Genomic DNA, 14,508 nt, shown 5'->3' with positions numbered 1-14,508 from the left:
AACTCGACTTTGTACCCCATGTAATCATACTACGTTTGGCACAAACCTTCATGCAGTGAGCTGAATTTTGCCATTAACCATTTTAGTGAATCTGTCCACAACAAGAAGAATGGGTGAATTCCCCTTTTCTGGTAGAATATTTTATTTATTGGATATTTATAAAGTGCCTATACATCAAATGGTGTTTCAATGGGCCACAAGACAAAAAAATGGGGGAGAACAGGGGAGAAAACAACAACAGTCCTACTAGGCCTTGTGTCATTCGGATCATGCAAGTGCAGTAAAAAGAAGCACAGGGGTGGTGGGGTGGTGAGGAGTGCTGGTTGGGGTGGAAAGGAATAATGCTAGGGTGGGAGGGAAGTTGGGATCTGAGTGGCAGTATACCAGTGCAGGGGGTGAGGCAGTGGGAACCTGGGGAAAGGCAAGGGCTAAGGGGAGGTCAGGTGGCCAAGTGCCAGGGGATGCAGGGAGGGAGGCCCACATGCTAAGTGCAATGACAAGAGTGGACCAGACTCAGTAGGGATGAAAACCCTGCTAGGCTAATCAGGGGAAGAGGGCCCTGAAGGGCATGGGTAGGTTAGGAAGGATCATGGAAACCAGGGTGATGGGGTAGACTGGGCGAGGAGGGCTTGGTGCCCTGTAGGACTTAGAACGGACCAGGCAGCCAGTCAAGGCAGCAGAGGGAGGCATTAGCAGGAGAGAGGGAATACAGAAGGGAAAGAAAGTCTTGAGAAGCTTCTGTAACTTAAGAAGATGCACTCAAGCCTGAGAGGGGTAGGGAGGCCATTCTAGAGGGCGGCTCCTGCTGAAGAGAGATCTACCACCCACTCTCTGCTTGGAAAAGGTTCTGATCTGTAGAGAGTTGGAGTTAGAAGATCGAAGGGCTCTAGCAGGGGGGTATTTAGGACGAGAAGGTTTGATGTAGCCGGGTCCCAGGCCACAGAAAGCCCAGTGGATGATGCAGAGGGTCTTGAGCTTGATTGCAGCCACCGGGAGCCAGTGGAGAGATTTTAGGGCTTGAGAGATCCAGTCCCTGGGCTGGGCTTGAGGTCGATAATAAGTCTTGCAGTCTTATTATAGATTAGTTGAAGGGGCGAAGGGAGGATAAAGATAGACGGAGGAAGAGGATGTTGCAGTAGTCCAGAGCTCTTAAGACATTGAGTTTCTGGGGGAAGGTGAGGAAATGGAGAATGCCCCATAGACAAAAAGTGGGACTTTTTGTCAAGGCCCGCAATGTAAGGAGAGAGAGGAGTCGAAGATGACGCCAATGTTTTTTAGTCTCACAAGAGGGTGAGGGAAGGGGACCCATGGAGGACAGCCAGAGAGTAGGAGGAAAGGGGGGAGCAGCGGTCCCAATCAGAAGGATCTCCGCCTTACTGGCATTAAGGCAGAGATCATTAGCAGCCCATCATGCCTGAATGGTAGTCACAAAGTCAGGAATGAAAGAGGAAGAAGAGGAGGAAGTGAAGGGAAGCTTGAAGGAGAGGTGCGGAGTGAGGAGAGGAGGTGGAGATCAGGTGGGCCAGAGGGGCAAGGTATATGTTGAAGAGCCACGGCGAGATGATAGAGCCCTGAGGGATTCAGAAGGTGGAGAGTGCGATGGAGGAGAGGAAAAAAAAACAGTTGAACCTGGGAAGGCTGGACAGATAGGAAAGCGGTCAACCAGTCCGGTGCCAGGTCGGTGATGCCAAGGGTATCACGTAGCCGATTTATAAGGGTGGCATGACTGACCGTGTCAAAGGCAGAAGAAAGATCGAGAAGGATGAGAACGGAGGGAGAGTTGGAATCGAGCTCTGAGAGCAAGTCTTCACAGTGTTCAGGAGAGCAGTTTCCCTGCCTCTGGCTGCTCTGAAGCCAGACTGGTGGTTGTGGAGACAACAGATTCAGTGTGGTGGATCTGTTGGGAGATAACCAATTTCTCCAAGACTTTGCCCAGGAAGGGGGTAATGGAAATAGGGTGGTACCTAGCTGGGCAGGAAGGGTTAGCAGAAGGCTTTTTAAGGAGAGGGTGCACAAGGGAGTGCTTGTGGGGTAGTTGGAAGGTGCCAATGGCCAAGGAGTGATTGCCGAAATCTGGCAAGGCTGGAGCAAGGGAGGCTATGTTGCCCTTGATAGTACTGGAGGTGCAGGGGGGGGGGCGTGTTTTTTTTAAACTGTCTTTATTACATGATACACATCTCATTACATCGATCATGCATTGCAATGTAAAGCCATAACATCAAGCCAATACCTATAGTTACACTCAAGTCAGGCTTCGATCTTGCGCATCAACCAGCCGGTTTTCCCAGTACATACTTTCAAAATTGCATAGGCGTGTAAGCATCAGGAATAACAATACATTTTATTCCAAGGTAGTTCGGTTTACACAGTAGGTTCAATAACATGCTATTAATTGCTTCCCAATCTATCCCTCCCTACCCATTCAGGTTGGGATTCAAGGCCAGCAAGTAGGTCGTAAGAGGACCCTAAATGTTCTTGAGTCTATTCTGCAGTCCACAGAGGTTACCATATAATTTGACAGTATCACTGAGCCAGGTCTGATCTTGCAACCACATCTTTATCCCTGGTGGAGATGACCTTGTCCACTTCAACAGTATACAACGTCTAGCCACAATCATGCATGTTGTAAGCAGTTTCTGATATTTATTTGCTAGCCCTGGGATCCAACCAAACATGGAGCAAAACAGCTCACAAGGGACAGTCTGGCCCCCCATTATCGAGATCCCCTCCACCACCTCCTCACAGCCAGAAGGGTCTCAGCTAACCGCAGGCCCACATCAAATGCAGGAAGTCTGCAGAGTCAGCACTACATCTCGAACAGCCGGCCGGTCTGGTATTGTCAAATTGGTGTACGCGGGCTGCGGACAGATACACCCTATGTAGGGTTTTAAGCTGGATCAACTGTAGTCGGGTGCTTATCGCCCCATTGTGCGTGCTTTCGCAGAGTGCCGTCCACTGCTTGTCCGTGAATGAGGACCCTGCATCCTCCTCCCATTTTGGTTTACATTTTAAAACTCCCTGTGGGGATTCTCGCTGAACAATCCTATATATTGCGGAAACCACCCCCCCTACTTCCCGATGAGCCCCCAATAAAACTTCAACAGCGGGGTGGCTGGCTGAACCTCCGGAAACGTGGGGCACCACTCCCTGAAGGCTGCTCTCATTCTCAAGTATTGTTACCTGCGCCGGAAGCCCCCACCCATATTTTCAGTAAATAGCTCCTGGGTAACAAAGGAATTGTTCAGATACAGGTCTTCCATAAGATTAATCCCAGCACCCCACCAATCCTGGATAATAGCCTCGTTGCATGTTGGTGACAAAGGCTCAATATTCCACAGTGGAATGCCCGGATCAAAAGGGAAAGTCCACTTTTAGTCGCCTTAGGACTCTTTTCCAAGCACGTAGGGTACACGCCACAGGGATGACTTTACATTTGTCCCATGTCCTCTTGGAGATCAGGACCCCCTGCAGCGAGAACAGATGCACTGAGCACCTTTCTATGCATACATGGGGGGAGGCCGGGGAACCCCGGTGTCCACCAGGTAGCGAAGTATAGTTGAGATGCTAGAAAATATAATTCCACATCTCGTGCTCCAACGCCCTCTCTAGTCCAGGGAAGAGTCAACGTGTCCCAACTAATCCTTGGGTTTCATGGGTGCCAGGCCAGCTTTACCAGCTGTGCTTTCACTTCCGCAAAGTATCCAGCCCCCCGGCTAGACTGGGATGTTTTGGAATATGTATAATAATTTGGGAATCACCACCATCTTCGCCACTGCTTTCCTGCCCAACAGCGAGAGGGAGAGCCTGCAGCACCTCTCCAGCCTTCGCCTTCAGAGTATGCAAGTATTTTATATGGTGGTTTGCACATAGTGTTTGAGCGTTTCTAATGACTCGAACCCCACGATACGTGACTGCCGTTTGCTCCCATCTGTATCCCTCAATGTTTGTGGCCCTGATCATGGCCTCATTCAATGGGAACAAAATAGATTTGATCTTGTTTATTCTGAGACCCGAAGCCTCACCCAACCGCATCACCTCCTGTGACAATGGTCACAGACTGGTCGCCGGTTCTTTAAAATATAGTATTGTGTTGCCAGCATATAATGACACCAGCTCCTTAGTACCCCCTAAAACTCGGCCTCTCGACCTATGAATCTTTCTTAGCCGAGCTGCCATCACTTCTATCGCTGCGGCAAATAGCAAGGGTGAGAGCAGGCAGCCTTGCCTAGTCCCCTCCCCCAATGCAAAGGCCCTAGACCTTTCACTGCCAATTCCAATCCGAGTACTCAATCCAGCGTACAACAACCTTACTGTCGAGAGGAAGTACACAGGGGATCCCAGGTGGCGCAGGACCTCGAAAAAGGAGATCCACTGAACAGAGTCGAATGCCTTCTCCATGTCTAGCAGGTCCGATGCAGCCTGCAAATCGGGGTCTATTTGGGCAAGGATTGCAAACAGCCTATGCAGATTCGCAGAGGTCGACCTCCCCGGGATAAAACCCGACTGGTCTAGGTGTATGATGTTCAAAACATACGGAGGCTGGCGGTCCGCTAGTACCTCTCACGCCAATTACATGTGCTGAGCAACCCTGAGCCCTACTCTTTGTAGAACTCAGCCGTAATTCCGTCCGTACCCGGTGCTTTGGAGGACGGCAGGGCACGTACTGCCAAGAGAATCTCGTCAAGCATTATCAGCGCAGCCAGCGTTTCTACCGCCTCAACACTGAACATCGGGAGGGCTGCCTCCTTTGGGAGCACGTGCTTGGAGGAGACTTTCATAGAGAGGACTTATTTAGAGACCGTCTCCGGTGCCATTGGCGAGAAGGAGGAGAGTAGGAAGAAATGGGAGAGGGGGCCAAGGGATGCCTGAGTGGGTGAGGGAGGTTGGAGGGGAGTAGATGAGGGAGGGGAGTAGAGGAGAGCGAGGACAGGATGCTCTGGGTTATGTATTATCGAGAACAAAAAAGGGGCTCCTGGTTACAGCCCTGTTCTACCCAGGTGGGTGAATACTTAAAACAGACAAGTGAACAGGGTCACTGAACCTCAGGGCACAGAGTTAATTGAGCAACATAAAGAGCACAATCAAAAAACACTGGCATTTGATCAGGAACACGGGCAGCCATAATAAAAAAATGTTTTTTCGCTTTCAAGAAAAAACAGAACTTGACAGAGACTCTGGTCCACATGTATTTAAAAAAATCCAAGACACCTAACGCACTGTGGGACTTCCCACCAGTCAAGTGACGTCACAAATGTGGACAATTGTGGACATTGTTTAGCCTGTAATTTCACCAAAACCAAGAAGAATTTTGACCACAAAGATATCCACTGGGAACTCAAGGACCATACTAATTGTAACAGTAAACACGTGATTTACATCATCGAATGTCCATGTGGATTACTATATGTTGGCAAGACAATCAGAGCTGTCAAGATGAGAATCTCGGAAACATTGATCATGCATTAAGGACCAAGTGCTGGACAAGCCTTTGTTCAAGTATTACCTCAGAACGAAGCATACAAAAATTTACATCAAATGGTTCATCTTACAGAAACTGTGCCCACAAAGGAGAGGCGGTGACATTGACAAAGCCCTGACCAAGCTCGAGCAGAAGTGGGTACATAGGCTCAATACGGTTAAAGAAGGATTGAATGGGACAGTGGAGTGGAAACACTTCATAGGAACCAACTAGATCTGGACACCCTAAAATCAAGCTTGGCTGCCAAGGAAAGGTGCTCCAACCCCCAAACCCACTCCTTTTAGAATCTGACCTTCCAACTGAAAATTTAGTTAATGTATGCATTTCAAACATGATCTCCCTTCTAATCATACTGTATTTCTAAAATAATGCGACTCCCACATGGACCTTAAGCCCCAACAGGGTCCCGAAAAACACATGGTGGGCTAGCAGCTATGTTCTAGGCAAGATCTACATCTCACAATACAACCGCAATCTCAAGGTGTATGGACTTTTTTAAACCTTAAGCAGCTTTTCTTCCAAGTTATCCCAAGTGTTCCTATATAATGTGGGATCAGGTATAAACAGCCCCATACTGTGATCAATGATTTTTGTACTGTACTGCCACCAAGACTTTTATGCAATGTATTGTTAACAATGCAGATGTAGCTTGTTTTCCAATTCTGTGGCACACCGTATTTTGAAGTTCGTAATACAAACTAATACAAACACGGACCGCATTGTGTTACCATGACTACTGGTAACTCTCACAAATATAATAATTACAATAGTAAATCAAGCCAGTCTTAGATACACATGGGTATCCCATTAAAGTCTGGTGTCACCCAAAAATGTAATCACTTTAGGTGTTTATATTTACTTTGAATTGCATGATGAATGGACACTGCCACGTTACCAGTGCCCAAAATGGCTGCCGCTATTTAATGCCTCGTAGCCATGGCAACAAAGACACACAGACCTCAGCAATAGGCAGTCGGAGGCCCTGCAGTGCTCTGTAATGACTCAGCCTCTAGATGTAAGAAGCTTTCTCTTTAGCAAACACGTTCAAATCTTTACAAGATCGGACAGTAATGTCACCATACACAACTGAGCTGAAAATAACGGGCGATCGCACCCAAAGGGTGGCTCTGCCATATTGAGATTTTACTTAGTATTCCAGTCCCATTATATGACTTAGATGCTTAAACCATTAACCAACATACGGAACAGCTTTTAATTGGTACACTTTTTGCCAACAGGCTTGACAATTTTCTGACAACACGGAGGCAAAACCATTCATAACCTGCTGCTAACGAAATCCCCTAGAAAGGGTAAGACTGCACGCACCTGCCTCAGGGGGGAAAATACATGGGATTTAGCCATTTTTCCTCCAATAATCAAATAATTGAAACAGTCTCTGTCCTATATTGACAGATATGTGTGACAGACACTCAGCATTAAAATGTTTGAAAGTCACCCAGTTGGGATTCACAGTCCAGTCTACACATTTTACAGTGGAGCATGCATTTATAATGTGGTCCCCGACGCAATCCTCATATAGTGGTAAGATCGCACAGACTTATTTCATGGGGTGTGCCCTTGGGGATCCATCTAATACACAATGAAATAACTAAAATAGTCATTATTTCCTATTGACAGATCTGAGTGGTATTCGTCTTTCGACGATTGCAAGTCACCATTTTGGGACTACTTCCCAGTCCTTTTGCCTTTAACTGATGTCGCGGCTTCCTGTCTTTCTAACACAGGTAAGACTATGACCAGTCCTCGGTAGCAAAATTGAATTAAAGCATTAATTGCACTTGATATATAATACTAGTTTCTCTGTAACCCGATACACACTCCTGACACACTTGTCTCTGTCTATTCTTCGACTGAGCGAACAGGACCTTCCACCACAATTATTGTCCAGGTGAAGGCCTACATAACAGCAGCTACATAATACAGCTAGAAATGGCCAAAACACAGTTGTGTCGACTCTGACTCTTTTTCCCCAGTGTCTAACTCATACACTGCTATAAATTGTGTAATCTACCACACTCTATTTAATGTGTACATTTGTTCCTAGGTTTTCCTTCATGGATTTAAGGCTTTGTATATGTTTATGTACCGTGATACAAGGTATCCTCCTTAGGTGAACACCATTGTATCATGTGTAGATACTTTTTTGTGAATTGTTAAGTGTCCTGAAAATATGTCTCAATTTATGTTGTTTATTACATTTCTTAAGTAAAACAATTCAGTCCAGTGTGTGAAAACCAATAGGGGTGTATATCTCTGGGCTCAGTGACCCTGCTCACTTGTCTGTTTTAAGTGTTCTGGGTTTTGGTAATGAAGTGGGAGACCAGTGCAGTGGGATGGCAGAGGAGAAGTGGAGACTGCAGTAGGATTGGTGAGTTTCTTGCAGATTTTGAACAGTTCAGCCGTGTTGTTGGTGGCCCCGGTGATGCAGGTTTGGATACGGGCCATCTTCTTCTAGCTGATGGAGTGTCTGTATTGCCTTTGATGCAGGCGGCAGGCAAGTCTACCAGTGGATGTGCTTGAAGCCAGTCCCTTCTGTTCAGCAACTCTGCTCTTGCGTTTCAGGGAGTCTAGTTCCGAATCATACCAGGTGTTGCTATTGGAGGCAGGCTTCATGTGGATTTGCATGGCACAGGAAAAAATGTCCAGGGCGTTGAAGATGCAGAAGTGAAGGTTAGCAAGGGATGTGTCAGGGCGACAGTCAGTGCCTGGAGTGAGAGGGGGAATGAAAGTGGTAGCAAAGGCAGCAACTGACACTCGCTTCATCGGTCGAAATACGGGAGAAGGAGACTGGTAGTGCAGGCAGAGGCTTAGCCAGGGGCGCCAAGAGTTCCAGATGAGAGCACAGGAGAGCATGGTCAGACCAGGAGAGAGGTGTAATTAGAGGGTTGGAGATGGGGATGTCTGCTGATATGAGAGCATCCAAGGTGTGTCCGACTGAGTGGGATGGACTGGAGGGTAGCATGGTGAGGGCAAGAGATTCAGAGAGGCTGTGGAAGATCCAGTGCCGCATCAGGAGAGTCAAGGTGAATACTGAAATCTCTGAGGAGAAGCTTGGAGGTAGACACCAGGAAAGAAGAGGTGAGGTCAGACCACCCTGAAAGGAAATGGGAGACCGGACCAGGGGTCCTGTAGATGGTGGCAAGAGTCAACGAGAGGATAGGAGAGACAGCATGCCTGCAGATGAATCATTTAAAGGAGGAGTAGGACTGAGTGGGTATGATAGGAGCAGGGACCCATTCAGGGAAGATCAGGGCCACTCAGCCTCCAGACTGGTTAAACCTAGGATTAGAGAGGATTATGTAGCCCTCAGTGAGAAGTGTCAAAAGCATTGACAGAGATGGCAGTAAACCACATCTCAGTGAGAGAAAGGACCTCAAGGACAAAGTATTCAAAGAGGTGACAGAAGGAGGAGAGGCAAGAGAAGGGAGGAAGTTGATGAGAGACGGAAGATGCCTATCAACAAGGAGGAGGTTGGGCAGAGATCCCTGGAACATGGCAGTGATATTCTGGTAGACATTAATTATGCACCTAGAGAATGGGGAAGTGTGCCAAGAGTACTTCGCATCTGGAACCACCATTAAAGGGCGAAGAAGAGAAAGGGGAGAGGACAGACCATATGGGAAGTCCATAGGTCCAGAGAGGAAGCGACAAAGAGGAGGTCAGTGACAGTCTGCCTGGAAGAAGCATTGACACAGGTGTCAGTGATGGGTAGGCATGGGTTGGAGACCAGGAGCTCTTTCTTGTACTTTTTCCTTCCAGGCTTCAAAAAGGGAGGTAGGATAGGTGATAGAGTAGCAATTAGCTGTTATAAATCCATGATGCGTGTGTGCCAGGTGCAAGCACAGTTTTCACAGGTTTGTATATGCTCAGTTATGCCCTTGGTCATTATTGGACATGAGAAAAACCTCCTAAGGAGGATGAGAGTCTGATGTATCTCCGGGTTTCCCATTATTAGGGAGTCATGACACCAGTCCAAGGATTGTCTTTGCAACTCACTAGTGGGCAAGCACAACTTTATTTCTCTTTTAGGGGAATCCTGATATCACTTTTTTTCCTGGATCTTGATGTACCCATTTTTCTAAGTCTCTAATCGAAATGCAACTAGTGATATGGTCAAAGAGTGAGTTCCCGCCATTTATATTAAACAATCTGGTATCATGTCTTTAACCTTTGAATCTGATCATTCCTGCTCTAATTTGGCCTGTTAGGGACATTTGGGTAGTATATTTGCTTTTTGTTTCTGTACCCCAGATCAGAAATAAATAATGTAAACGAAACCTGCTAAAAACAAAGACCAGTGAAGCTGGCATTGGTTGAGATTATTAGCTGTCTTTAGAAATTGTAAGTTGAAGTGATCCATCACTATGGTTTAGCTTAGCAGCCATCAAAGTAATGGTGCCATTCCTCAAATTCTGTTTTTATTGTCAATAACTCTTTATCCACTACTGATTAATTCCCTTCTGTGGGTAGCAGTTTGCACATGACACATGCCACAGGGTGGAGATGCCTTGCCTCGGCATCTTGTTGTGATAGTATGACTCCCAATGCGTAGCTCGACGCGTCTTTTTACTATGAATGGCAGCGTAATGTCTTGGTGCCTTAGCACGTGCAGTGGTAAATGCCCACTTTAATTGTGTGAAGGCCCGTTTGGCTTCTTCATTCCAAACAAATTGTGCCGTTTATGCAGTAATCCGGGGATGGGGACTATGATTACAGAGAAAAGCTTGAAAAACCCAACAGGGCTTGTATGTCTTTTACATTAGTGGGAGCTGGACAGGTTAAAATCTCTTCCGCCTTTATAGTAACCATCTGTAATCTCTCACAAGACAGTGTGTCCCCAGAAACTAACTGTGGTGGTGTGGAAAACACATTTTTCCAACTTAGTGTGCAAATTATTTTCACACAGTCTCTGAAGCACCGCCCTAATGATTTGTACATGCTCTTCTTCGGTGTCTGATTAGATTATTATGTCGTTAATGCATACCACTACGCCTACATCAAGGAGACCCTGTATGACGACCTCCAATACATACTGGAATCCAGGGGAATTACAAAGCCCAAAAGGCCTCACTTGATATTCATAGAGTCCAAAATAAGTCCAGAAAGCAGTTTCCCACTTGTCTCCTTCCCGAACTCAGGCGATAGGCCCATCAGAGCCACTCAGTGTTCATGCACGAAGAATGAATGCAGCACACATGCTTTAGGCAGATATTCTATTTGCAAAATCTTACCCTCTCTATCATAAGCCTCCAAGCACTACTGCTGGACTCACTAGGAATTTTTCATTGACTTTGAAGGTTAGTGCAGCTTTTTTGTATCTCACTCAGCTGCTGCATTTACTTCTATTCAGGGTTCAGGGATCAATGGACCTCTTTGAATGTTACATTGCGTGGGAAGACCTCTCCCCATAGTGTTGGCGCTCATGCTTTCCCATGGCAGCAGCACTCACCTTACACAGTGTGCCACCAGGGACCCCTAGATTTCCTTTTGCAATGTAATTTCGGGTTCACTGGCGAGTCCCTAAACCCACCACTGCAGGAGTGGTGATCTCCCTTTAATTACTTTTGTATTTTACTGTTTGCAGCACAAGCCATCTTCCATGTAGTGCTATGGGGGCATTTTGTGTCCCCTTCTCTTTGTTCCAAGTATAATTTGTACTACTTTCAAGGCAGCCTCTGAACATGCTCATGGCAGTCATTACTTTCCCACCTATTTTCGAAATGCATGATCCCAGGCTACCTTTTTAGCCACGATAATGCAATGAACGTGCCCACATACTACCATTGAGGGCTCCTTGTGCTTTAAGTCCTGTTCAAGATGGCCTGTTTGTTGGCCACCCTCCCTTGTCAGGTGGGGCAGGATTACCTTTGTCTTAATGCACTTTGGTGGTCTTCTTGTCAGAAGCCCACAAGGGCTCGCCTTTGTGTGTATGCTGGCAGGAAGTGGGAAGAGGGCTGTCTGCCCAAATGTTGGCTGGGTAGATTCTGGGGGGCTGGCCGTCCATTACTGGACATCCACCTCCAAGTTTGAATGTTGCAAGTGTCCTAAATGGAGAGCTGGTGTGTCCCCCCCACCCCATCCCCATTTTCTGGATACAAGGAGACACTCTCGACCCAGGAACCGAGGTGACCGCTGGAGCTGAAGTTGTTGACCGAGGGACACTGGAGGACTCTTCCAATACTACCATGACATGCACCTCGACCCTCTAATCAACAGGAAAAAATCTCTGCAGGTTGCCTTTCTCCCCAAGACTGGTGGGACCAACCCATCACCTGTCCTACTCTACGTACTTCGCTAGTTTTTGGTCATAGTAGCGTCTATCTTTGCATTTCCTCTACAAGGCCCAGAACAAACTGATCATCTTTGTAAGGATTTCCAGCTGGCCAAATGGCTGGTACTCTTCGTGGGCATCCACAACGCTTTGCTGGGACTCTGACAATCTGCTGTGGTGCCCTCTACTAAGAGATGAACCTGCAGGAAGGCTGAAGTTCAACCACAGAGTAGTTGAGTGCCACCTGACTCAGTCCAGAGTCAATGCGGGAAGTGCCTCTGTGAACATCTATGTGAGGGTCTCCCCCTTATTGAGGATCTGAACATGAATATCCCTCCCTGTCTGAGTGCGAGGTCTCCAGAGGAACCCAATACCTACCAGCTGTGAATTCCCTTGAACCTGTGACATGACAACCCTGCACAGTGACTAAAATGGTGACACTTGCTTTCCCCAGTGATTTACTCTCACCTGGGACTACCTTTTCTACCTTTCTAGGGACTTGGGGACCTGAGGTACCTTCTAGCTATTGAACCACCACCCTTGCCATTGGGTTTGCATTTTGTGTTTGCATTGGGCGCAAAGTCCTGCTTACTTTAGCGCAATCCAGGGCTGTCCCAGCACAGTGGTGTCTGGGTCAGTACGTCTGTGATTCATCCTTGAGAATCCAGGGGTTGTAGCTGATCCTTCTTTTGCTGGAACACGGCTTAAGCTGCTTGAGTCCCTATTTCGCATGTTGAATTTATCCTGCACTAACTGAACTTCAGTACTGTACATGCAGTAGCAGAGTGGGCCTCCTTAACTACTCACCTCTTCACTCAGGAACCCTTTTGGACACATAAAAGACTACCAGGACTTGGCACACTCTAGTGCTGGACTTCTGAAGTTTTAGTACATGGTGCCGGGTGTCTAATAATGATAAGACCTATATATTTATTTGTACTTAACATCAGTTCTCCCTCCTTGAATGCATTTATTGTGTTGATAACGTCTTGTTTTTCTAAAGTAGTGTGTAAACATTAGTTGGTTACCTAACATTGAGTTGTACATATGTAGTAAAGTATTTTTACTTGCCTTGACATTTTTAATGTGTGCCTTAGTGTAGTATTGCTATAAACAATTGTTATTTTTATAACTTAACTGTATGGGTCTTTTTCTGATCAAGTCTTGTAAGTGTTAGATATATTACACTACAGTGCCCCCTCCCTATTTTGTTCAACCTTGTTGCTTGGTCAACTTCACTTATGAGAGTGGCTTTGCTCAAGTTCGTTTGAGAATAGCCCTGCTAACGCTTGGTTGGTTTTTCCGAGTCCTACCCCAGTTTGTGACTTTGAGAAAGCCTCCTAGCACGTGGAGTGGTGAGGATACAGCTGTGTGGCCTCAGTCAAGTACTACAGTGGACCGTTGGACCATTTCATGCTCAAATGATGGGACCATGACCCTCTTCAGCCACAAATAATGTAAATGTGTGTGAAAGTTGCATTGTTAGTTCTGCCTGTAGTTTTTTTTAATCTTTTTATTGATAAATAACGTGTAAACTCGCAGACATTAATGTGGTCTTTTTAGAGCAGACATATGTTCAAATACATTTTTTCAATGAAGGAGAAAGATGAACATATCACATGTCAAAGATAAAATACAAGCATAGGTCAATATTTTAATTATTAAAAATAATGTTTATGTATTATAAATGTATTTCACCGTTCGTTTTTGTTTTCTACACCATTTATACAGGGGAAACACAGTTTAGCCCGTCACTTTCCGACATCGTGTTCAGATGTTCCCGCCGGATGGGTGATTAATTTAAGTTGGCTTCTTTCAGTTTCCGTTTTTTAACGTTAGTTACATTTCACACTAATGCCCCTTTTCTTATTAATCGTACACATTTCTTTTAATTATCATTTTTTGTTGCCTAGTTTAGGATTAAACCTGGTTTTCGGATTATTCTAAAATGTCACTTTACGATTTTCTATGCATTTCATTTTTACATAATCACGGTCATGTCATGTTTAAATATAAGACAATTACAGGTCAGAACAGCAGTACACAATCTTCAATGTATACACGAGACACAACCTTTAAGATTGTCTTATCTAGACGATAGGTACCTGTCAGGAGACTGGAGGCTGCTTGCTGGACTGTCTTTCTTCTGTTGCTTTTCAAATTTCATAATCTCAGTGTACACATCCTTCAAATAAAAAAAAAAAGATTTTTCCTTGTTAGTTTTATTTCAGGCAATTTTCGAGGTTACTGGACTCTACATAAACCTGTGTTTTACTGCGAGAAACAAGCATGTGTGTGTATTACAATGGAGAGTACAAGTGTGTGTTTGTTTTTTTGCAATGGGGATTACGTGCATGTCTGTTTGCAATGGAGAGCATGCACACGTGTGTGTAGGTTCTGGCTCAAGTATAGCATGGGTGAATGGCATGTGTGGAAAAGAAAACTCGGGGTTGATGACAGAGCTCGCAGGGGACAGTTGGAGAGCGTCAATGTAGCTGCATCAGACCATGCTTTGCGGGCTACTTAAATAAACCAAACGTATCTAAATTCTCAGCTTCTGCCTCAGCACTACATGGGGATGAAGTGATTTGGGACCAGGGGGAGCTGGCAAAGGTCAATCCAAAGAAGATTACAAAGCAGACACTAGGAGCATGATGCAGCCACCATCAGCAGGTGCAAGCAGAAGGTAATAGGAGGTAGGCCCCTGCACAGCAGACCACTGCCAGTGGAAAGTCCC

The 14,508-nt window shown here is 46.0% G+C and overlaps 1 protein-coding gene across 3 annotated transcripts in view; it reads right to left on the bottom strand.

The window, feature by feature from the left end:
• Positions 1-14,508, bottom strand: part of SPEF2 (sperm flagellar 2) — a 1,748,369-nt gene that overhangs the window by 1,470,645 nt on the left and 263,216 nt on the right. For all 3 annotated transcript variants that reach the window (XM_069627121.1, XM_069627123.1, XM_069627122.1), the window contains exon 6: positions 13,877-13,956. In XM_069627121.1, the coding sequence (XP_069483222.1) occupies positions 13,877-13,956 (80 nt within the window). The remainder of the gene's footprint in view (positions 1-13,876; positions 13,957-14,508) is intronic.

Source organism: Ambystoma mexicanum, chromosome 6p (assembly GCF_040938575.1).
Source record: "Ambystoma mexicanum isolate Mex_15411 chromosome 6p, UKY_AmexF1_1, whole genome shotgun sequence".
Taxonomy (NCBI): Eukaryota; Metazoa; Chordata; class Amphibia; order Caudata; family Ambystomatidae; genus Ambystoma; species Ambystoma mexicanum.
The sequence above is the reverse complement of the archived record's forward strand: the minus strand, read 5'-3'. Positions and strand labels throughout refer to the sequence as shown.